Genomic DNA, 23,725 nt, shown 5'->3' with positions numbered 1-23,725 from the left:
GAATGCCTAAGAACCAAAAGTAGACTTTATTTATTCTCCAGCAGAAAACAAATAATTTGCCAAAGTCACCTTGGTATAGGAAGGCATTGTCAGCGGTTGCTAAAATTTCAAACAAAATCAAGTCCAGTGTCTTACGGCCAGAGCATTTTGAAGAGATTGAAAGATTTGTTTCATGAAAGATTCTCACTGGAATTCAGAAACATTTTGAGAAAGAATCTGACTGCTTCCATGGCCACAACCTGAACCTACATGGAGACATTTTGAGACACTCACACAACCACTAAAAGAATAGAAACCTTGCTGTGCTGGCAGGTTTTGCATGGTTGGCAAAAGTGATTGGGTTTCAACTGCAGCAAGGGTCACAGTCATGTTGTGTGCGTGTGTGTGATCTGAGCGGACAGGTGACAGGGATCAGGGTCAGGGGAGAGGACGAGTGGCTCCAGGGTGACGAGAAGCAAACATACTTGGGCCAGCACTCACACGCTGGCCAATACACACTCACGCACACAAAAATGTGGGTACACACAGACATGCGCACAGGCATATGCAGTGGCACAAATCACTCACACCTCTCAGAGATTTGACGCCAAAGAGAGAGACAGGCCAGAGAAATTCACACTGCTGGTGCAGAGCTTAGAGACTTGGACATGTCGTCTCTAGCTTATTGGTTCTCTACATCTCACATTTCAGTCTTTTGATTAAGCCAAATCTACAGAGCTTGAACAAATTAGAGGCTCACTGTGCGTTACAAATCACACACACCAGATTTTTATCAACGTCTTCGTCCATTACCATTCCTTTGGCAACAGTAAACAAGAGTAACCATGATTACTTCATTGTGTGTTTCCAGATGATCTAACATCTGTGACCCCCCCACCCACGCAACAGTCCGGCGTTCCAGACTTCCTATACTGACATACCCTCATTCTAACAGGCCAGAGGACGCTTCTCTACAAGCAGCACCTATGATAGTGTACTAACAGCATTAATGTCTGAATATATAATCTCTGTGAAGGTATCAACCTGAAAGTTCTGGGTTATATTTTCATGTCATGTCACCATAACTGGCTGTGCTTTGACACTGTTGCTTTATTTTCGCTCCAACAACAGGTGACGGTATACAGGAAGTCCTGGTAGGCAGTAACTTAAGTAACCAGTAATACCTGTTCTGGGTATACAGTCGGGCTGAATGTTTTTTTTGGACATAAATTGCAATTCGGTTTACAATTATAATATAAAGGCACACTTTTTTGTTACACATTCAATGTGTTCTAGATTTAAGACATGTAGAGCATAAGCACGAGATACAATCAAAATATATATGGAAATTAAAGATATGAACTCCAATATCATTTACACAGATTCTGGATGAGTTATGTAACCCGTCTTTGGTAACGGTGTTATGGTGAGTACTTCATTAACTCTCCTACTCTGCTAACTGTGGGTCTGCTCTGTTGTAGTGGAGGCTGTTGCAGGATCGCTTGCAAATGAACATGCTGATCAGCTTGCTGCTTGTTATCTAGCCTAAAGTTACTGTGTAGTTGACTGCTTTGTTACCTCAGAGTGCTTCGTAAAACCTTATCATACGGAGCAACTGCAGCAAACGAGCTGAGCTACAGCAGGCGGTGGTAAAGTTCAAGTGCTGGTATAACTTGGTGGTGTTACCTCTGGAAATTGCGACATCTCCACAACAAGCCAGCCTTACTCAACACACTGCTTAGTTGGACATATGTAGACTCCAAACCAAGATGCTCGCAAGTTACACAAGTGCCATGTTTTCTTCTGGACTAAACCCGACGCTGTTCCATGGTGGGCGCCGAAACTCCAGCATAATGTTTTGCTTGGTTTGTTGATTTGTAAAACGATAGACACACCAGGTTAAAGCCTGGGTCAGACGCACCCTTTGCAAATGGATCATTGCCAATGGCGATTCCGATTGAAAGAAATTGGGTATACTTGTATATTCTGTATACTGAATGCTCAGTATGCGAGCAGGAATACTGTTGGCAGAGTATGACAGTGCATCACCATCCATCCATCCATTCATTTATGAAAGCCCTGCATGTTTCAAATGATATGACCTTCACTCAACTCAACTCATTTCTTTACTTTCTGACTTGGATCATTCCCTGGAGTAGACTTTTGTTCACTGCACAATTTTTAAGCCAAAATTAGCATGCTGACACGGTTTGACACTGCTAAAACATGTTACGATTTTGAAACCGTCTTTCTTGTCAGAGCTCTCTTAAGTCTTCCTGAGCCTTCAACTGTTTAGTGTTCCTTCTGTCCTCTCCTCTTTCATGTTGGGACTATTTTTGTCTTCTGATTCTTCCTTCATTTTTGGGCAGCTGCAGGCCAAGTGAACCCTACCCCCCCACTTCCCCTCCAACACACACACACACACACACACTAAAAATAAAGACAAACACATGCGCACTCGTCCAACTCTCTTCTCTCCCTCTCCCTGGTATGACTGCAGACATGTTGGGGGACAATAAGTGACATCACTGTTTTATTCTCAGATTACTAAAATGTTGCATGTGACTCGAGGACAAACCTGGGATTAAAAAACAGAAAACTGAAATTAGGACTCCAAAATATGCCAAAGGACATCAATATTTGTAAGATGTGAAAGAAGTCCCGTGACTCTGCATCCGTTTCTGGAAGTTTAGCTACACAACCCACACAGGTGGCGGTGACTGAATCTTAACGTTAAGCATCTTCTTTGTCTTAGACCCACTTTTTTCCATGTGTGAACACACCAAATAATTGGACTATATTGCTCAAAACAGAACTGCTAACTCAAGCATCTGCACATGACCAATATACAAACAAGCACAAACAACTGTAATGTTACTCCAAGGCAGTCCCAGTTGTGTTTGGACTGGAGCCTCCATATCGCTGACCTTTATTAATCTGGCCCGTGGGAGGGAGCCACTCAGAGTCAACCAGATGGAACACATGATCAGAAACTAAGTCTGAACAAGAGTTAATGACTGGATGGCCCCTGAAGGTCTTTCAGGGGCCGCCCAGGGGCCAATAAAGAGGAAGAAAGAAGCTCACTTTCCAGAATTTTAAGTGTCTTGTCCGCATGCATGAAGCTAATCAGTGTAGCGTGTGGAATCTGAGTTCTGAAGTGTTAACATACCAGAACTGGCTACCGGGCAACCTGTGTAGCATTAAACATCTGTGCCCCAACAGAAAGAGCCAAACAGTAACCTGGACTCATTTTGGGTTTCAATAAATTGCCAACTTAATATGAGCAGAATGACATGCAAGCGCCGTCTATTTATTGTTGCAATACTTCAAGAGGACTCCAGTATGATCAATACAACAACATTTCTTCTACAACTGAGCCGACTGAAGCAATACAGCGAACAAACCAGCTCAGTGCAAACAGGGCCACTTTATTGTATGTGTACCACAACCACACACAAAAGCTCCTACATTACTGTATACTGAAAATTGTGGGTGGCAAGACACACACCTCCTGACTCTAGGTTGTGATGGCTGTGTTGCCATGGAGATTTGTGGCTTGCTGAACCCTGCTTTCTCCCGACATTGGTTCCTAGCTCTTTCGCCCCTTATTCATTTTCTCCTGCTCCCCCCGCCCCCCCCCCCTCCCAAAGCACTGGATTTGATTCACATTTTCTTCTATTTCTACATTCATGCTCAGGGAATGTTTCCAGGGAGACAATGTTGAGATGTTTAAAAATGGCAGTTGCCTGAGAGAACTGTACCTGTCGGGCAGGTTCAAGTCATAATGGAAAACCAGCACACAGGTTCGCCTGCATTATTTTGGGAAAGGACGATCACAGAAAACACAATATTTTGCAGAATTTTAAATCACGTGTAGAGAATTTTTGTTTTGGTAAAAGCCAAGATTAAAAAGTGCAGAGGACTCAAATGAAACTGATGATGCCCTTAATGTCATGAAAACTTTGCCTCATGTGTGTCTCCTTTTCTTCTAACTAGTTTCCAAACGGATATTTGACAGGAGTTTATTAGTCAATAAATCAATCTATAGACTTTATACAGTAACTACATCCTTCTGCCAGAGTGAAAGAAGCCAGCAAAAGTTAAGCAATGCCACATAATTACTCCAACACGCCAAAGTTGACTTAATGTGAACATGTACTGTTAATTTATTCATAACCTGACATGCTCCTCCGCTAACACTGCAAGCCAATATATGATATCCAGTATAGCTAGAGTATAGGATAAACGGCTCCTTCGCTACACACACATTTGCCAGCAGCCTCTTACTTTAGCAAGGTAGTGTCACACTGGGTCTCAGTTTGCTGTGAATGCAGTGTTGTGTGTCTGTGTTCTCTTGAACTGTGTTACCCTAACTCCCTGTGTGTGTGTGTGTGTGTGTGTGTGTGTGTGTGTGTGTGTGTGTGTGTGTGTGTGTGTGTGTGTGTGTGTGTGTGTCAATTCAAGTGTGATCTCTGTTTGCTTGTTGGTGTCACATCTGAAACAAAATGCACAGCACAACTTCCTATGGATGGATGAATTATAGTTGTAAGAATAAATTAATGAATGAGTCAATTTAAACCAGTGACATCATCTTGATTCCAAGTAATTTCAATAAATGGCAGTGAGTTAAGAGTTAAGTACACATAAATGAAGAACATCTAGAACATCTAATGTAACCCAAAACAATGGCCTGCTATAAACCCTACCTCTGAAAAGTTATTAATAATCTATTGGCCCCTTTCCACTACAGGGCTGAATGGCAGCGAGCCGGTGACCTGCTTCATTTTCCACTACACTCAAAGCTAAGCCAAAATGAAGCACAAAGAGACCCCGCTTCTCTGGCCATGCAGGGCAGAGGTGTGCTAGTCTTCACTGGGCTGCATGGACACAGATTGGCTGAAATATTGCATCATAGCAAATGACACGGGGGTTGAAGACAGGCACTGTGTTTAGAAGAGGTTATTCAATTCAACAAAACCACAACTAACACTTTAGTACTCTATTCTAACTGTAAACAATGTCCTGGAAGATGACCATGATCAATAGCAATTTGACCAAATTCTGGTCCACAATGGAAGAACAACCTCTCTAATATTTTCTCAACCAATACAGGCTTTACATTCATAATACAAATCATACATCAAGCAATTTGTATTTCATGGAATTTCACTTCAATTGTGTCATGCAATAGAGAGAAGAACTTTTTGACTGTTGATAATACACAAGTTATTATATTGACAAGGGAAAATGTAATTGTTGTTTGACGAAGCAACATCCGTATGAGCGGTTCCCTTAATATGTCACTGACTTAAACCAACACTCAGCCAGCCCTCCCCTTGGAAGTCCCCAACAGTAGAGCACACATATGGACACTGCAGAGAGAGCGACCTCTTCAACTGTTGTGCTATACTGTCTTACATTCAAAAGATTTGAAAGTAATTTTGAAGTTCAACCACCGCCATAAAAAGTAGGGAAAGTTTCCACACATATGAAGTTATGTGCATTCCATGAGAGATGGAACATGATCAGCTATGGTGGCTTCCAGATTCTCACTGAGTAAGCTAATTGAAAGGCCATCTAACCCAATTTTACCAACCAGGAGTTCTTGATCAGAGTTCCAACCAATGGACATAGCACTTCAAACTAGGTATGTTTTGAAGACTGAAAGGTAGGCAAATGAAGACACAACCTTATCCTTGAACAGTTACAGAGAATAGATTACGATCCTTAGCTTTCTTCTACCTGGACACAGCATTGAGAGCATGAATGACAGCAGAAAACATGTTTACTGCCAATAAATCCACTTTACTAGACTGAAAACCTTATGTTGAAATGTTTTATGAGCAGTTTCTCAACACATATGGCCTTTAACCCTTTCTGGACATTAAATAAATCATGTTGGAGAGAAAAAAAGGAGGAAATTGAAGTGCTGTTAGGCAGAATTACAACAAAGCAGTCAGCCAGAAACCAACACTCCTACACCTGAATGACGTCAAAGCCTCAAAGCTGCAGCCACACCTACCACTCGGCTCAACTGGAAAGGCCTGTTCCACCCTGCTTCCTCAGTCATATACGCATACATACAAAGCCCTGAACTTCTGTTCATTGTTGGCTAAACAACTACGACTTGTTTATCCCATACGTATGCGTCTACTTACAAAAATTGTCAAATACTGGAACAGGTCATCTAATACGACTAGCAGAACCAAAACATTCAAATACAATTGTCATATTACATCATGTATCTGTATGCATAAGGTAAATGTGTGTGTTTGTGAGACCAAATGTGAGTGTGACAGACAGGATCATTGCCTGTGTGTGTGTGACTGTGAGACAGGTTTTCTCTGTTGCTAGGGCCCTGGCCAGCTTGGTCTTTCTGTTCATCTGCCTAGTGACTGGTCTGGTAAGAAGAGAAGACATAATTTATGGTTTCCTGGGCGTTAACAGCAACTTGTGCATGCTCTGTAGATCGCTGACATGACAACTCATTCAAGGGAAGTAAAAAGGTGAACACCAGAATATTTCAACCAATCTACCTTTGCACAACACAGAGCGGCAATCAGCTCGCTTATCTAAAGTGAATTTCCACCACCACAGCTTGCTAGGAGATCCTGTTAGGCTTTCACACTTCAAAAGTGTGAATTGTTACCAAACGAATGTTCACCTGCATTAACATTTCTAATTCTGTTTCCTCCTAAACTCTGCTGTGGTGATTAGCAGACATTCAAATCTCCAATCCTCCCTGATTTGGCCTTAATACAGATTACAAAGCTCAAGGCTGAAATGTTGTATTATGAAATGACTAATTTCTGTTGCAGACACGAATGTTGCCCTATCCATCATGCTCCCATTTTACTGCCTCACAGGGCTTTAAGCAAGAACATTTTCTGTGCCTGAAATTTTGCCAGAGAGGGGGTGGAACATAGGAAGCACGTACATTCAGCATTAACACAAAACTGTAACAAACAACACAGCACTCAGCTTTACAGTCCTTCCTCTTCTGACTGTTTTAGCCAGCTTCTGTGCTAAGCATCACCGTAAGTGACAGAGATTGAAGTGTGTGAATAAATAGTTGGCCTGTGTGTTCAAAGCAAGTTTTCTATACCACGGTAGTTAAATACCATATATACCAAGGGTCTCCAACCCAGTCCTACAAGAGCCCCTATCCAGCAGGTTTTACATCCTGCCTTTAAATGAATTGCTTGCACTTGGCATCCCAAGTGCCTGAGAGCACACCTGAGAACTTGGAATACAAGGTGCAAGCAATTATGTAGAGGCAGGATGGAAAATCTGCTGGATAGGGGCTCTCATAGGACTGGGTTGGAGACCCCTTATATATATATATATATATATATATATATACACGATAGTGAATACATCGAACATTTGAATCAAGTTTCTCTACGCAACTTTTGTTATGATGTCTTCTGACACCTCGGTGTGGGGAGGGTCTGGCTTGCTCAATTTGTCAGCCACCCAACAATGACAGAGGATGAAGTAACAACACAGACCAGTATTTCTAGCTGTATTAGTCCATCCTTTCAGAGAGGACATGGCTCAATGAATAGAGGGAACATTGTTAAACAGGAAATCGGACAATAAAGTCATCACATCCTGGGATGTGGCCAGAACAATAATACAGAGTGCACCAATGTGTTTCATGAACTCAATATCCAATACTTCAAGAGACAGAACACATTCCATTTTGAAACAGCTTGCTTTGGTGTCACATTAATAGTGAGCAGCAAGACAAACACCACATATAACATCTCAAAATCAAGGTCACACACTGCCAATGCATTTTACACAGAAAACAAAAGATACAAGTCATTTTTTGCATTCAACGATTCTCTATTTGTACAACAATCTATGGTGTCTAATATAAACTGAGAATATACTACAGATTGTTGTCTGTCTTAATAAATGTTATTCTACATACCACCTCTTTTCAACCAATAACTTCATTTGCCAAGCATGTAAAAGGGAATTGCAACCCTTCCAGCCAAGTCAGCATTAGTCTAGCTTGATGCAAAATCTTTCTATACATTGCCTTTAAAAATTACTGACTATGTCCATTCCTGACCTTTGACCATGTCCATTCATGACCTTTTGCCTACAAACCCAGCTTAGGACTAGCTATGATCTCAAAAAGTTTTTCATTCCCTCCTAAATCCTGTTAGAACAAACGAGAAAGGCTCTTACTCACTGAAGGTTAACCTGTGTGCAATTGTTTTGCGCTATTCCAATGTCCAAAACACCAAATGACGTCATCCTCAAAGTTTGTGTGTAGCATGGCTCTGGAAATTGCATAATCAACTGTATTATTTCTGACCTCTGCCCCAGGTAAGGGTGTAGCCATGACAGAATGTGTGTGGGTGTGCGCTTCTGTCTGTGTATTTGCTTACACCTACCCTATACCAATCCAGCCGCTAATCTACTTTCCTGTATTCTCAGCAATGAGCCATTGTGTAAGACAAGACAGCACAAACACACAGCACACGCAGTGAGATCATGGCAGCAACAGAAACTTTCAGCATTGAATTTGCACAAGACGATAAGAGACAAATCTTTAGACTGTTGAGTCTCCATCAAAACGTTTCCCTGTTGGTTAGTGAGAGCAGCTCAGTCGCCCGATTGGCTGTACAGCTGCCGTTTACACACCTTGGCTTGTGCTAGAGATGCTTGTGGTTTTGTGAAAGACTCAAAAGTATACCGTAACATTTCACATTACTTGTTATATACTTCTGTTATTAGTCAATGTCAAAGTGTGAGAAATAAATCTGTACTAATAAGCAAGTTTGCAACTGGAATGGTGAATAATACAATAACATTTGACATCACAGTGCTGATTGTGTGATGGTATGATGGAGACAGTTGGTTCCTGGACCATTGTTCCATCTTTTGAAGGAAAGCTATGTGAAACTAGAATAACATCTCCACAACTGCACACACAAAGCTAAAAGGAGAGCAGATGTTTCAGTGTTGCTGTCTGCATGTATATCTCAGATCTGCTCTATTTAAGCTGCTACATCACCAAAGCCACCAAGAAACTGCACAAAAGATGCATCACACCAAAGCCTCACAATCAGCTTCATATACTTGCATGTATTTACCAAAGCCACCTAAATATTGAATTTAACTATCCTTTTTCAAACACGTCCGAAGATTTCCTACTACAAACAATAACAATTAAAAGAAGCGTGTGCTCCTACTATTAACGCCATACTAATAACACATTTACTTCTTACTTAAAGAACACACCTGTATTCAACTCTAAGTCTACACTTTTAGCTGTACAAACTGACTTCAAAGCAACACAAAACACCCACCAACTCAAACAAATAAGTCTCCAAACCTGTCAGTTAAAAGAAGCAAATACTTCCACGTAAATCTGGACTGTAGTCAAACACAATGCCCTATCAACGTTTGGGTTCACAAATACACGTGTGGATAAACATACTTATCATTTATGTGCTATTAAAATGATTCACTGTGTGGAGCTTGTTGTGCTGGCTGACACCTGTCTGCACTGCAACAGTAATATAGTGATGAGATGTCAGGTAGGTGACGCGGCCCTGTCAGTCTAAACACAACCCTAATTCTGTATTCCTGTCCCTCTGAGAGTGGGCAACCCAGTGTGAGTGCGTGGGCAAGCTGTTGACTCACAGATTGGCAAAGACAACACAGACAACTAAAGTGTGTGTGTGTGGAAGGCCAAACAAGGCCAGGAGCAGCGAATAGAACCTAAGCTGAGTAGAGCAGACGTAGATGTGGAGGTCGTGGTGCCATCTTACCTGACCAGCCGAATTCTCAATGACTTGCATGAGGGGGATTCTTGTTGACATGTTTGAAAGTCTTGTATTTGCCAAAAGGGGAAAGGAGCGCAGTCAAGATGGGTCCTTCAGTGTCTATTGTGCATTTACGGTGGTCTCTTTAGCGCAGCTGAAGTTGGGTGGATATCTCCAATAGCTGTCCGGCGCTAGCCCGCTAGCAGCGCGACAGACAGCCCGTGAATCAACAAGTTGAATCCAACATCGGCGGCTATCCAAGTTAGCCAGCTAGCAAGAAACTAGCTAGCAGTAACAGATCGTCCCATGTTTATCACCAAGCACGAAACGGGGGGAAACAAATGTCCTCCTCGAGCTTTTTTAGAACATTCAGCTCTCAATTAACATTTGTCAGCGTCGATGGTGGCGAAAGTGAAATATCAGCGGATGGTGTGACGTTTCGGCCAGCTAGCTATAAAGAGGCTAGCACGAAGAAAAGTTGGGCAACTGTTGGCAACGTTCAATTAAGTTGCAAACTTAGACTGCGAACGAGCGTCTGAAACTCCAAATGTAGGGGGAATTTACAACAGCAGTTTCTCCGCCGTTGTGTTCAAATTCCTAACCTAACGCGGCTCTATCGTCCCTCTCTTCTGGTTGCACAGATGTTTCCTCCGAGGCTTCAAATTAAGTCCGGGGACTACAAACTTCCAGGCCAAACTTCTCGCCGGCGAGCTCTCGACCTTCCCAATTCGCCGAGAACAATTGAAAAATGTTCCCGGTTGATATGTCCAGGCAGGATATCCAGAAAAGATAAAAGTAGCGCCACATAAATTGTCACATCTTAAGCGAGAAAAACAGAATTAATTTGTTGTAATTAGCTAACTGATATTAGCCTGTGGGGCTAGCGAATTCTGTGTTTCTTTACGTAGCAAAGCTAGCTAGTTAGCTTATCCTCCAGCTGCCACAGCGCAGCCCACGAAACTCAAAATCCACGGAAATCACCGGCGCTCTTCCTTGTGTTGCGTGATTGGAATAAGGTCGTTCACTGTGCTGCACTGCAGTGTGTCGATACGCCGCTCCGTCCTCACGGTACACCGACTGCTGTTACTCCCGCGGCCAAGCGACTGAGGGGAACAAGTATCAAGTTGTACAATCCATGATCGGTAAACTCGGGCTATACTCGTTAGGAGGTTCGTGTCAACGGGCGACGGGGGGAGAACGAGAGGCGACGAGTTGCGCACGATCCAGCCCTGATACCGGTACAAGCTCGCGGCAACATGGCTGCTTGCACCACGACTGAAGGAGGAGGATTTTGGGGAGAGGAGGGGGCCGAGCTGCTTTCGACTACACTCGGCTCATTCCGGAAAGTTTACAGGTGACCGCGATTCTTCGGGAAAATGGCAGGTGCAGAAAAAGAGCGCATGCGCAGTCTGTCTTTTTTTTTTCTACAGCCGTAAATGAACTACATCTACCTTAGAAGCAGTTTAATATTGAATTATTGATTATTTTGACCCCGTGTCACCTCTGGCACAAATCACGAAAATGGTAGCGGCTTGTTCATTTGTTTACCTCTGACACAACACATCTGCCCATAGTACTTTCACGTTATATCAAGTGCATTTCTGTCTTTTGTCTTTGTAGAAGTAAACATGAAAAATGATGGAAGTCATGAAATACAAAAGCTCTGTCCCGATCTCACCCAATATCCATTGATAGTGGATCTGGTTTAGTCAAGTTGAATTATGTTTTTCCCCTCACTGTGTCATGTGTAACTGTGTATACATGCCACCCGTGGGAGAATGACAGCTGGAATAGATATTCAAAAGTTACTGAACAACAGCAATGAAGTGATGAAGCTGGAATTGTGCCTAGGAAGTGTTGATGTCTGGACTTTACACAATGCAAGGATGTTATGGAGAAAATAAAAAGAAATCAGCCAATGAAACGGGATGTGAGAGGCTAATGGGGACACCTTCTCCGTAAAGACTGGAGCATATCCAAATGGCAGGATTTCCTGATGATTAAAGGGAAAATCACATCGCTGCTGATGGGAGAGACAGAACCAGAAACACCTGTTTGAGTTCAGCAGAGTTACCGGAGTCAGTCACTTCACCTAAAAGAGCATGAAGACCTGGCAGTGACATATTTATGACATCATACCCACTGTTACCAATAGAAATGGACGCCTAATCTGGTGTACACCGCGGCTCAGCAGAAGGGACGTTTCCCCAGCAGACAATAAGATTTCCTTGTTAGATGTGAAAGATAAAAACATCGCAGTCACGCATGCTGAATTATAACAACAATGACATCACTACATTATCTATTCTGAGGCTCTTTGTTACTCTGGGACAGCGTGCTCCTGTGTCGCCATCTGTAGGATTTGTGAGTATATTACAGAACACACTTTCACATTGAACATTGATTGTTTATATCATGTCCTCCTGTTCATCTCATTATGCCCCAATGTGTCCCTGAACACACCACAGTGTAGAGTTTTTCTTTGGGTCATTTTCGCTGGGTCAGTAGGACCGTCGTCATCATCATCATCATCATCATCATCCTCCTCCTCTCCCCCTTAGGATGATAATTATCAAAATGTATTCTTTTCTATGTTAAACATAGAAATGTATTTATTGAACCGATGTCTGATTTCAAAGATCGATAAAAACTGTATCAATTAAACATTTCATCTTCTTGTCCTGTCTGTCAGTTCCTTAATTAGTTAAACTGATACTTAAGTGTTTTTATTAATTCACCTTTCCGATTGAGGCAAGATCAGTCTGCACAAGGTAGTAAACTGCATTCAGGTGGGTTATGTCAGCTTTGTAAGAGAGACATGATGGAAATTCAAACATTTATTCAGTGAAGACAGGCCAAATGCACAAATACAATACAAGAGCTTTAAAGTGGGCAAAATAAAGGAAATTGTGAAGATAACAGGTGATATTATGATCCCGGTATTAGGGACAGTTTAAGTCTCAATCATTTGCTAAAACCAAAAAATACACATGCAAATGTATGCCTGAGAAACAGCATGTGAGACTTTAGTGTAGAGGACATGTACAAAAAAAAGAAGAAGCTCCTTCATGCATTTATGAGTTATTTGCTCATGTCTGTAAAACCCATTTAAAACACTGCAGGAAATCAAGTACTCATAAATAATTAAGTGTCTCTTTGTGTGTGTGTGTGTGTGTGTGTGTGTGTGTGTGTGTGTGTGTGTGTGTGTGTGTGTGTTAAACAACACTGAGCAGTTCCTCCACAGAGACAGTTATCAGGTCAGAGTAGAAGTTTCCCTCATTGTCTCCGCCTCCAAACACCAGCAGAGTTCTGGGGCCGGGGCCAGCACCACCCTCATCATCCTCCTCCTCCTCCTCTGAGAAATGGAGACGACCTGCAGTCGCCACGGTGATCATTGAGTGCCCTGCCCGGGGGACAGAGAACTCGGGGTTCGTCACCTCCGTCCAGGTGTTGGTGTCTGAAATGATGTTGCAAAAGAAAACACCCAGCTCAGGCAAACACAACTGACCGCATCCGCCAACAACACAGGAGGTCAAGTGAACTGTTCCTCACCTGTATCGAAGATGAAGGTATCGCTGAGAGCGTTATTCCCATTATAGCCGCCATGGATCAGGAACTTTGTGTCCGATAGCACAACACTGCCATGCCAGCTGGAACGCAACACAAACACACACAAAGATCAATTATATGGTACAAGGAGACCTGGCAGCTTTACACACGTCTTTGTAAGCGTCTGTACCTGCGAGGAGACGGAGCGCCCCCTGCTGTTTTCACCACAGAAAACTCCATCAGACCTGAAAAACAGGGTGACACACAAACACACACGCTCTGTTACAGAAACAGCCGTGGGACCCTTGAGTCTAAGGGGTGTGTGTGCGCATGTGTGTGTCTCACCAAGATCTAGCATGTACATGTCATTGTAGCAGACAGGGGTGTCCCATCCACCAAACACATAGATCTTCCTCTCCTGTATCACACACGCTGAATGACTGAAAAAAAAGGTAAAGGAGGAAGGTTGACATTAGTGTGTGTGTGTGTGTGTGTGTGCCTAAGAGAGAGAACAGTAACAGAAAAACACATTCAGTGCCACTTTGCAGACTGGACTGGAGTCAACAAACTGATTTGACTTTCAGATGATGTCATCCTACCCTGAGCGGGGGGAGGGTTTGTCTCCAGTGACGATGGGCTGATACCAAATGGAGAGATGAGGATCAAAGATGTACAAGGAGTCGCTGCAACCATCTGGCTCTGGGTTCGGCAGGGGAAACACTCCCCCCAGCACAAAGAGTTCACCCCGGAACATGCTGCAGCTGTGGTACGCCAGCGGGGGAACCTTACCGTGAGCCTGGAGAGAGGAAGAGGAGGAGGAGGAGGTGAAGAAATGGGAAAAAGGCGAGGAAATGTCTGCCCAGCTTGATTGCAGGGCATCTGTGAGGACATATCTCACACACACACGCGCGCGCACACGCACACACACCTCCACCATGGTCCATTTCCAGCTCTGTGTGTCCAGGATGTGCACGTCGTTGAACCACTTCTTGTTTTTGGAGCCTCCGAACACAAAGATCTGCCTGGAGTCAGAGTCGTAGACGGCTGTGTGACCAATCCTGCCCTCAGGGGTCGGACCCTCAGCCAGAGTCTCCGCCGCAACCCAGGACATGTCCTCTGTTGGACGGACAGAGAAGTGAGCGCTGGGCGTCTGGTAGACCGTGTAAAGTCTTGCAGTATTCCAGATATTCCACAAATGGTGGGAAAATTGATTTGAACTGAAAGTATATACAGGTTTTTAAATGTAGTATTTTGCTACATTGTTTCCTTGTGACTCACCCATACACAGTTTCCACATGGGGTCTTTGCAGAACTGCATCCTGGCTCCCTGTCCTCCAATCAGAATAGCGGTCTGAGCGTCGATGGGACAGAGTGTCTGACCCCAGCGACCCGACGGGCTGAGCAGAGGGGCTGCAGAGGAAACCTTTCAGTCATTATGCTTGGTAAACATCTCACACAAACAAGCTCTGGATAACTGTCTGCATGAGAACAATACAAAGATTCTTTTTTCACCGTATTGATTCTGTTGCCTACAGGGGAATTGTTCAATCATTTTGAATTTGTTAGTGCTTACAAAATGTTTATGTTTACAAATTATTTCAGTGTTTTACTTAAAGGACATTTTGTCATTGCTGTGAAAAAGAAGCTGTCAGTGTTTTTGTAGTGAGTTTTAGTTTGAAAGGTACGGTGACAGCCCTGTGTGTGTGTGTGTGTGTGTGTGTGTGTGTGTGTGTGTGTGTGTGTGTGTGTGTGTGTGTGTGTGTGTGTGTGTGTGTGTGTGTGTGTGTGTGTGTGTGTGTGTGTGTGTGTGTGTGTGTGTGTGTGTGTGTGTGTAGAAGCTCAGTCAAACTCACCGGCCTGTGTGTGGGTCTTGGCCTGTCTGCTCTTCGTCCTGGCCGTGCTTTGTGGAGGCGTTTTTCCCTCCATGATCTGTGCCTCTCCAATAGCTGTAGAAATGAGAATAGACAGAATGCAAACTAACTCTGGACACCCCTCACACTAAGCACTGTGAATAATCATCGACCTCGTGTTCTCTCACACACAGTCAGGAATTTACAACACTCATTTGGATTTCTGTCTCACCTGCTGCCCCCGTCTTGATCAGCTTCTGGCCTCCTCTGGATTGACCTCTGCCCTTTCGCACAGGTGTTATCTTGTCCAGAGTGCTGTTGGGACACACATTCTCCTCATCGCACTCTTCCTGTGATATCCTTTCTCTTTTCCTCTTGCCGGTGAGCTCTCTGGCTGCAGGGGATGCCTGGGATGGCACAGAGGGCAGGAGTTCTGAACCAGCTGCTTTATGCATCATTTACACACTGGTGTAAATGATCACTGGTGTGATTCTGGTATTTATCCATAATAACAGACTGTTTACCTTTGGAGTGTGTTCCTTTATAGCCAGGATAACCTCCGAGTCTGGCCGATCCGCTGTCACCTTAGACAAATACATAGTGAATATTGTTTAATAATGTAATTGGCTGTTTGGTTCCATATTTATTTCAAACAGGTTTATACATTCTTTCCTTCTCTATAAACATCAAAACACAACCCTATTTTAACAATAGGCTGTTAAATGATTCTTCCCAGGAATTGTCTGATATTTACCAGGTTTCCTCCCTCCAGCGTGACACCGAGTGTGACCTTGTCTGTCCATGTCTCTTCTTCCCACTGCTCCCATGACAGGCAGCTGGAGGAGACGACATGCTGAAGTTAATTCACTAATACTGTTTGATACATGCTGATAAACAAAACATGAATCAGGTCAAGCTCATTAATGTAGTAGTATTAACTCTCAAAAGTATAAAGAATATATATAATCAGAAGTATAATACTTGTTATAAGGTGTGAGTTTTCCTATTGTGATGAGCATCCGCTCTGCATCGTTCAGCTCTGCATTCACGCAGATTCGCTCCCCCCACGGTCCACGGCTGAACAGCACCACCTGGTGAGCATCCGACGGAACTTCAACAGACACCCTGCACGACCCCTCAGCACTGAAAGGACAAAAAAGTGAACAAAATGGATACACAGATATGAATTTCCTTTTAATACCATGTCTTACAGTATCAGGAAGGAAAGAGGTGCATTTTATTCTGTGACGACGGTACAATTTTAATGACATGGCACTGTAAAGCTAGACAGGCTACGGACAATGTAGCTTACGGAACACATTTGTAGCGATTCAAACGAAACAAGGCCAACAAAAATACAATTTACGTGAAGGCAGCTTTAAACTATCGTTATCGACGTTAACACTGGTACTGCTCACCACAGAAGCCGTTGGGGCGGACTGTTTACCCCGAACACCGCATAAACGCCAAAATCGTCCATATTTGCGTTCCTCTCCAACAAAGGTGAAAATCCTCCAAATTGTGTCTGATATCTCAATTTATTCTTCGATTTGAATCTACAAAACAGCCATATTATTGCTGTCTTTCTTGGTTCAACATCTCCCGCCGCCGATGCGTAGAGCCGTACACATTCGCGCGAGTTTTCGACACACTTTCTGCGCGCTTGTTTGGTAATTCAGTATGTCCAAGGGTGGAGGCTATGGGTTTAGAAATACAGAAAAACCTGAGCTCCGCCCATACAGGATATGTTGAGCATAAAATCGAGTAGTGTACACCAGACAAGCAAGAAGCCAATCGTAGGCCTGCATTCAGCAGCACTACGGGAAGGAAGATAAACTGCGTTTAAAAACACACTGCAGCTTTCTGAAAAACGGATTTTTAAACTCCAACCGTAAAACTCACTTCTCATTTTTGTCCTTTTATTAACTTCTGTTACACTTTAATACCTTAGCTCATTTCCGGGACTCAGTGGTCGTGCCTGGACTAATACAAAGACTACAAGAGAATACAATTTAGTTTTACACACTTTAAACTTGCTTTTTGGAACAAACGTTTAGATAGAATCCTACATTAAAAAGCCATTTTTAGCAAAATAAAATCAAATAAGACAAACAGACAAATCATAACATTACACCACAACTTATCCCACAGTTCCCTTTTTGGTTTACTTGATGTTAATCACAAGATATCGCAAAACTAAAAGCCACTCACAAGGTATTTGGATGATATCGCTGTGTTAGTTGAATGGCATCACTATTGTCTTGTTCTCCAAACAAGAAGGTGGTCAACGACACTTGTTTGCTTATTACATTCTAAAGAAGAAAACAGTTGGAGGCAACACAAGTTTTATGACAATTTAATTTTTGATGATAGCTTTACTTCATGGTCTACATGTCCCATGGTCTACATGTCCTATTTGTAATAGTATAGGTAGGGTATGTTTTTATTATTCCATATCCTGGCATATATTATGACAACTCAAAAACAATGTATGGTGACTGATTTAGCAGCTTAGCCTCAGTATTACAAACGATTACTTACTAACTAAAAAAATTAAATGGAAATTTCATTTTCTTCAATTGCCACTGGTTTACAGACTGATAGATAATCTCAACATTGTCCACCTAGAAAACAAAATTTGTCTTGAAAATTAAAAGCGTCACTAACTGATTTGTGTTCCTGAACATAGCCCGTGCACTAGCTTTGACTGCCGAAAAGCATTGTGGGATCCGATACCGGTGAAGCTTCTCGAAGGAACTGCAAAGATGATGGTGAGTGTGTTAGCATTCATGTGCTGTTTCATATTATCAAATCTGCCTCCATCCTTTGCGTTGGCAGCGAAATTGTTCATCGCGGCTATTCTATCATTTTAGGGGCAGCTGTTGATAACCGGGGAAATATTTATTTTTGCGGAAAATAGCTCACAAAGATTTTATTGTTAAGCGGAACCTAGGTAGCATTTTAGCTTTTTCCCTGAGTCAATGGGCGTATGCGACGCTACAACGGGGCTTCTATTAGTATTACCCGAACTACATTCAGCTATGGTTTGAACAGAAACTGTGTAACGGTGTCGGTAAGCGGTGTAGCTGGGGAACATAATGATGTCATTTCAAAGCTACTTATGTTAAGAGTGAAGCTATGAAAGCCCCTGTCATCCATGCTACTAGCCGCTGTGTGTTTAGCTTCTTTGTATCGGTGGTTGCATTAGAAACCTGCAGGAGAAGCACATGTACAGTTTAACAACGTTTTGTGGGATTATAGGTTACGTAAACAAGGCAATATTAAAAAATGGCTTTCTGACGAGGAAGCTTTAAGTTTTCAATCACTAAATGATGCGAAGTAAGGGGTTTAGGTTAAGTGAGTGATTGACGTTTCTCTGTTGTAATATCTCATATCTGGTTGTAAGGAAGAAGAACACTTAAATTTGCTGCATTAAGAACATGCATATCAGTCTCATACCCCAGATAGTGTCCATATTAATGACTCAGTATTTCATTAGCTGCTCTAATCTTTACCACACAAAGTCACAATCTGTATATTATTATGAATTGCTACTATTAAAAGTTTGTTTTGATTATCTGACATGCTGCACTGCTGTGTGCTTTGTCCGTCCTTTAAAGTAAATGGTTTAGTTGAGTTAGTCAGTAAAATTCCCATGAATGCCATTTGTTGCACTTGGAAATTAGTATACAATGTTACTCTAGACTAAGATGAAATTGGGAGGATTTTAACACCTGTAAATTTCAGTAAGTCTGTTAAATAGTAGGTACACTTGTTCTTTGCATGTTTGTCAGCAATGCATATACATCAATACTGACAGGTCTGTTTATAAGTATTAGTTTTTGCTATTCTATTGGTCCAGCTCTTATATTGGCTACCAGTTTCCCTTTAATTAAATGTCAAATCATGCAACCTCTAGTGTGGACACTTATTCTGCTGCAGTCTCATACACTGACAGTTCATAGCACCCAGGCACCTCAGTATGCCTGTTCTGTTTTTATTGATTTGGGTTGTCTGCTTTATGTCCCATCTTCTTCCCCTGACATTTCTAACAATTCATCTTTCTGTCTTGTGTTTGTCCCTCTGTCTATCCTTAGCCCACACCGGTTATCCTGCTGAAGGAGGGGACAGACACCTCCCAAGGCATTCCCCAGCTCGTCAGCAACATCAATGCCTGTCAGGTCTGAAAACCAGCCCTTTGTTCTGTCATTGTGTATACTGTGTTTTTGTATAAAAATCTATTTTGAATAACAAATCTCTTATGGACCTACATGCAGGTGATTGCTGAGGCTGTGAGGACCACCCTGGGTCCCAGAGGGATGGACAAACTCATGGTAGATGGCAGAGGTGAGGCTGGAGAATGTGGGAAGGGGTTGGGAATGAAGTTGTCGCTGTATAAATCAGAACGGATGCACGACCATGAGACACAGAAGATTTTAAAATGTGTGTGTTTTCAGGTAAGGCCACAATCTCCAACGATGGTGCCACCATCCTGAAACTGCTTGATGTGGTCCATCCTGCAGCCAAGACTCTGGTGGACATCGCTCGCTCCCAGGATGCTGAGGTGAAGGCTGTTTGTGTGTTTCCCTCAAAGTTTGATGTTGTGTAGCTCTCCACCTTTAGACCTTCCTCATCCTTCCATCGTGTCTGTATCCAGGTTGGCGATGGCACCACCTCTGTCACTCTCCTGGCTGCTGAGTTCCTGAAGCAGCTTAAGTCGTATGTGGAGGAGGGTCTCCACCCTCAGACCATCATCAGAGCGTTCCGAACTGCCACCGGGCTCGCTGTCAACAAGATCAAGGAAATCTCTGTCACTGTCAAAAAAGATGACAAGCAGTGAGTGCTCAAGCTATCAGTTTGCTTCTGTTGGTGTACAGTAGGTACAACAAAACCTAGGTTGCACTGGTCCCGCCCCTTTTTACATATAGATCTCTTTCCTTAGGGAGCAAATCCAGCTGTTGGAGAAGTGTGCAACCACAGCTCTAAACTCCAAGCTCATTGCTGGACAGAAGGAATTCTTCTCAAAGATGGTGGTGGATGCTGTCATGTCTCTGGATGAGCTGCTACCTCTGAAGAACATTGGCATCAAGAAGGTCCAAGGAGGAGCCCTGGAGGTTGGTTTGCTGTGTTCATGGACTTAAAATATGGTTGAACACGCAGAAGGTTTCAATGTCTTTCCTTAATTTGCTTCTGCTCAATATATCACAAATATATATGGAAAAGATGTTTGAAAAAAAGGGATGAAGCAACAGTTTACTGACTATCTCTGCTCATTCTCTTATTCCAAACGAGTCCCTGCAATACTTTCTATGTTTCGCATTTACAGGACTCCCAGTTGGTTGCTGGAGTTGCCTTCAAGAAGACTTTCTCCTACGCTGGCTTTGAGATGCAGCCCAAACGCTATGAGAAGCCAAAAATCGCTTTGCTTAATGTGGAGCTAGAGCTGAAAGCTGAGAAGGATAACGCTGAGGTCCGCGTGAAAAATGTGGAGGTATGGAGAACAAAATGGACACATTCCCAAAGTCTTCCTGGGATTAAAGTCCAAGTCCTTTTAAAACTGAAACAAACTGTACCTAAGAAATTGGTTCTCATATTTTTAAGTCTTTTAGAAATGAAAATAAAGACTTGTTCTGATGTTAGACTGACTTCACTTAACTTGATGTTGTGTTTGTCTCATTTAATTTTCCCTTCCCACTTCTTTTTGTCAGGACTATCAGGCCATTGTGGATGCAGAGTGGAACATCCTCTACGACAAACTGGAGAAGATCCATCTGTCAGGAGCCAAGGTCGTTCTGTCCAAGCTGCCCATCGGTGATGTGGCCACCCAGTACTTTGCTGACAGAGACCTATTCTGTGCAGGCAGGGTGCAGGAAGAGGACCTCAGGAGGACCATGATGGTATGACTCACACACACACACATACTGTCCCATGGGATGGCTTGAATGCTAGAAACTTGAAAAGGCCTGTTAGCACTTAACCTTAGACACATGTCAGGAACAGACGGTGTCTAGCATCGTCATCACCCTAAAATAAATTCTTTTAATTCAGTGAAAAGTTCAAAGTAGGTTGGGATATTCTTGGCACAAAATGGATTTGTTGTCATATGACCTCTAGGCCTGTGGAGGCTCCATCCAGACCTCAGTCGGAGCCCTGACAGATGACGTCCTGGGACAGTGTGACCTCTTTGAGGAGGTCCAGGTTGGAGGAGAGAGGTAGGGTGTCAAAAGAGTATTTGTCAGAATAAACTCTTTAAAGGAAAAACACATCCCTGTGGAAGCTCACGCCCGTCATGTCTCTGCTCTATAGGTTCAACTTTTTCAAGGGCTGTCCCAGGGCAAAGACATGCACCATCATCCTGAGGGGCGGAGCAGAGCAGTTCACAGAGGAGACGGAGCGCTCACTGCACGATGCCATCATGATTGTGCGCAGGGCCATCAAGGTCAGTGGACATTTTGTCTTCAGGCGTTGTGTCTGCACTTCAAGCTTTGATGTGTCGTCCCGACTGAGAAAGCTCACTGTACTGAATGCGTTTCCAGAACGACTCCATTGTAGCTGGTGGAGGAGCCATCGAGATGGAGCTGTCCAAGTATTTGCGTGACTATTCCAGGACCATCCCTGGAAAACAGCAGCTTCTGATTGGAGCATATGCCAAAGCACTGGAGATCATCCCCAGGCAGCTATGTGACAACGCCGGCTTCGACGCCACCAACATCCTCAACAAACTCCGTGCCAAACATGCACAGGTGAGAAATAGAAAGTCACACATGTGTAGTTACTAATTTAGTTAGTGGTGCTCCCATATTTAAGATGGCTGACATCTCTTTCCCAGTGTCTGTGACGTTTCCCACTGCGCTCTTTGTCATTTTGTTTTATTTTGATTTTGGGCGCTGCTGCTTTTCCAATTTCATAATACAAAACAAAGCCTGTGTTTTATTCTCTATTGTGAAAAGCCCACAGTCACTCTCCTGAACAGAACAGTAGTACAGAGTTTGTATGTTTTGCACGTCTTCATCTCTCTGATCTGTTTCCAGGGAGGTATGTGGTACGGCGTGGACATTAACAATGAGGACATCGCCGACAACTTTGTCGCATGCGTCTGGGAACCTTCCATTGTCCGCACCAACGCTCTGACGGCAGCATCCGAAGCAGCCTGCCTCATCCTGTCTGTGGACGAGACGATCAAGAACCCCCGTAGCTCTATGGACGGACCCCCGGGCGGCGGCAGGGGCCGGGGCCGTGGGAGACCTCATGCTCACTAGAGGGAGTGAGAAAAGGCCTCAGTTTGTAGCTGGCACGTCAATCCCAGTGCAGAGCTACACTCCAGGTTACATTTAAACACATGCAGGATGGTAATCTGCTTTTCACAAACCACTTCTATGGGTCGGTTAAGAAAACAAGTTTCTAAAATCCTTTTGTTTTTAAACATCTGTTAAAATGTGGCCTTTATGTTTCACCTGCATTTGGATTGGAAATGGAGTACAAGATGAAGTGGGGTGATGGAACCAGAACACACAAGGGAGGTTAGGGGTACGAGGACAACAAACACACACACACACACACGTTGTTCAACAATTTCAAAACACACAGCGCATGGACTTTGTCAAACATAGGTGTCATTTCTTTCTATGTGTTTTGTTTTGTTAAGTTTTTAATTTTCTATTGAAGTTACTGAGTCTGCGCTGTAACAAAACATCTCTTGTAACTTTTGTCCCAAGCACTGCATCTTCCAACCTGAGATACATTAGGTGACTGAGAGCCAGTTCCCCTTTTCACACACTCCTCCCATTAGGCCAGCCTCCCCCTCTCTGACCCAGAGCAGAACAGTTCCATCATTTCTAACTTGTTTGTAATGTTGAAAGTTAGGCACTGATAGGATGGTTGAGCAGTCTGAACCATTAACTGCTTCTGCTGTGTGAAACTATTTATTGGACCATTCTCGTCAATAAACTCACAGCTTAACTCATTCTGTCTACTGTTCATTGTTTTCAGCATCTTTCAGTGGGGACAAAACCACTATGAAGGCATCAAAACGTGGAGTAATAGATCAAAGATGGACAGCTTAGGGATTTGTATTTATTGCTCATATTCTTTATATGGTGCTCTAAGGACAGGTGGAATGATGATCAAATCTTGGCCACATATTGTGAGGGGAGAACAATCACATTGAAAATCATGCACAGGGAAAATCAAGAAGTCCATTTGGGTTCAAACACAGGTCAGACAGGTGTGCTTTCAGCTCATTATGTTGTACGGCCGTAGTCCGTGGCATCCAAGGAGCCTCTAGTGTCCATGAGACGTCTTCAGGTTGTAGTTCAGTCTTTCGGCCAATAGATGGAGCACAATCAATCAAATATTGAGAACCAACAACTACAGCCGTGTTGGCATTCATAGTTCATACTAAATTAAAAATGATAGGATTTATGAGGTATCTGAAAACAAATCTGACATATGCCTGTACTATGACATCAGTGTTGTAGTTTATGGAGATGGAAGTGTACAAAGGAAAGTCTACATCCAGGATGAATTACCCAAAGGTAGATGCTTCGTTTCCTAAATCAG

At 43.1% G+C, this 23,725-nt stretch overlaps 4 protein-coding genes across 18 annotated transcripts in view; 1 reads left to right on the top strand and 3 right to left on the bottom strand.

The window, feature by feature from the left end:
• mark2b (MAP/microtubule affinity-regulating kinase 2b) overlaps window positions 1-11,122 on the bottom strand; it is a 35,615-nt gene extending 24,493 nt beyond the window's left edge. For 4 of the 14 annotated variants that reach the window (XM_076170802.1, XM_076170805.1, XM_076170807.1 and 1 more), the window contains exon 1: window positions 9,774-11,121. In XM_076170802.1, coding sequence (XP_076026917.1) covers window positions 9,774-9,824 — 51 coding nt within the window. In that variant the 5' untranslated portion in view covers window positions 9,825-11,121. Of the gene's footprint in view, window positions 1-9,773 lie in introns of all 14 variants that reach the window. The other 10 variants (XM_076170810.1, XM_076170803.1, XM_076170801.1 and 7 more) reach the window with 6 other exon arrangements.
• Window positions 11,123-12,597: 1,475 nt separating this feature from the next.
• krcp (kelch repeat-containing protein) lies at window positions 12,598-16,857 on the bottom strand. Its single transcript, XM_076170798.1, has 13 exons — window positions 16,585-16,857; window positions 16,148-16,309; window positions 15,921-16,002; window positions 15,691-15,750; window positions 15,399-15,573; window positions 15,170-15,262; window positions 14,595-14,726; window positions 14,245-14,432; window positions 13,916-14,112; window positions 13,662-13,756; window positions 13,507-13,561; window positions 13,320-13,417; window positions 12,598-13,224 (listed from the first exon to the last, which is right to left on the bottom strand). Exons 1-13 carry the CDS (start codon window positions 16,644-16,646, stop codon window positions 12,983-12,985), a joined length of 1,641 nt encoding a protein of 546 aa, XP_076026913.1. The 5' UTR covers window positions 16,647-16,857; the 3' UTR covers window positions 12,598-12,982.
• A 986-nt stretch (window positions 16,858-17,843) lies between these two features.
• Window positions 17,844-23,129, top strand: cct7 (chaperonin containing TCP1, subunit 7 (eta)). Its single transcript, XM_076170780.1, has 12 exons — window positions 17,844-17,937; window positions 19,264-19,347; window positions 19,444-19,513; window positions 19,624-19,730; window positions 19,824-20,002; window positions 20,109-20,280; window positions 20,493-20,657; window positions 20,875-21,063; window positions 21,281-21,378; window positions 21,473-21,605; window positions 21,703-21,909; window positions 22,198-23,129. The coding sequence occupies exons 1-12, from the start codon at window positions 17,932-17,934 to the stop codon at window positions 22,423-22,425; spliced, it is 1,638 nt and encodes a 545-aa protein (XP_076026895.1). The 5' UTR covers window positions 17,844-17,931; the 3' UTR covers window positions 22,426-23,129.
• The window catches only part of hspa12b (heat shock protein 12B), a 12,582-nt gene continuing 11,740 nt past the window's right edge, over window positions 22,884-23,725 (bottom strand). For both annotated transcript variants that reach the window (XM_076170779.1, XM_076170777.1), the window contains one exon: window positions 22,884-23,725. This exon is cut by the window's right edge and continues 710 nt beyond it. The gene's annotated coding sequence lies outside the window, so the exon portion shown is untranslated.

This window comes from Genypterus blacodes, unplaced genomic scaffold, assembly GCF_046128005.1.
Source record: "Genypterus blacodes isolate CSIRO-AG114 ecotype Tasmania unplaced genomic scaffold, CSIRO-AGI_Gbla_v1 ptg000232l_1, whole genome shotgun sequence".
Lineage (NCBI taxonomy): Eukaryota > Metazoa > Chordata > Actinopteri > Ophidiiformes > Ophidiidae > Genypterus > Genypterus blacodes.
Note: the sequence above shows the minus strand (reverse complement) of the source record. Positions and strands in the feature narration are given on the sequence as shown.

What these genes read in the sequence shown, in the direction of transcription:
- krcp (XM_076170798.1), bottom strand. Translation starts at nt 16,646, where the DNA reads ATGGACGATTTTGGCGTTTATGCGGTGTTCGGGGTAAACAGTCCGCCC. An exon ending in GGAAATGGACCATGGTGGAG is followed by an intron (nt 14,113 to 14,244) that starts GTGTGTGTGCGT and finishes TCCTCTCTCCAG; the next exon opens with GCTCACGGTAAGGTTCCCCC. An exon ending in CATGTACATGCTAGATCTTG is followed by an intron (nt 13,562 to 13,661) that starts GTGAGACACACA and finishes CCTGTTTTTCAG; the next exon opens with GTCTGATGGAGTTTTCTGTG.
- cct7 (XM_076170780.1), top strand. An exon ending in TCCAAGGAGGAGCCCTGGAG is followed by an intron (nt 20,281 to 20,492) that starts GTTGGTTTGCTG and finishes TCGCATTTACAG; the next exon opens with GACTCCCAGTTGGTTGCTGG. An exon ending in TTGTGCGCAGGGCCATCAAG is followed by an intron (nt 21,606 to 21,702) that starts GTCAGTGGACAT and finishes ATGCGTTTCCAG; the next exon opens with AACGACTCCATTGTAGCTGG.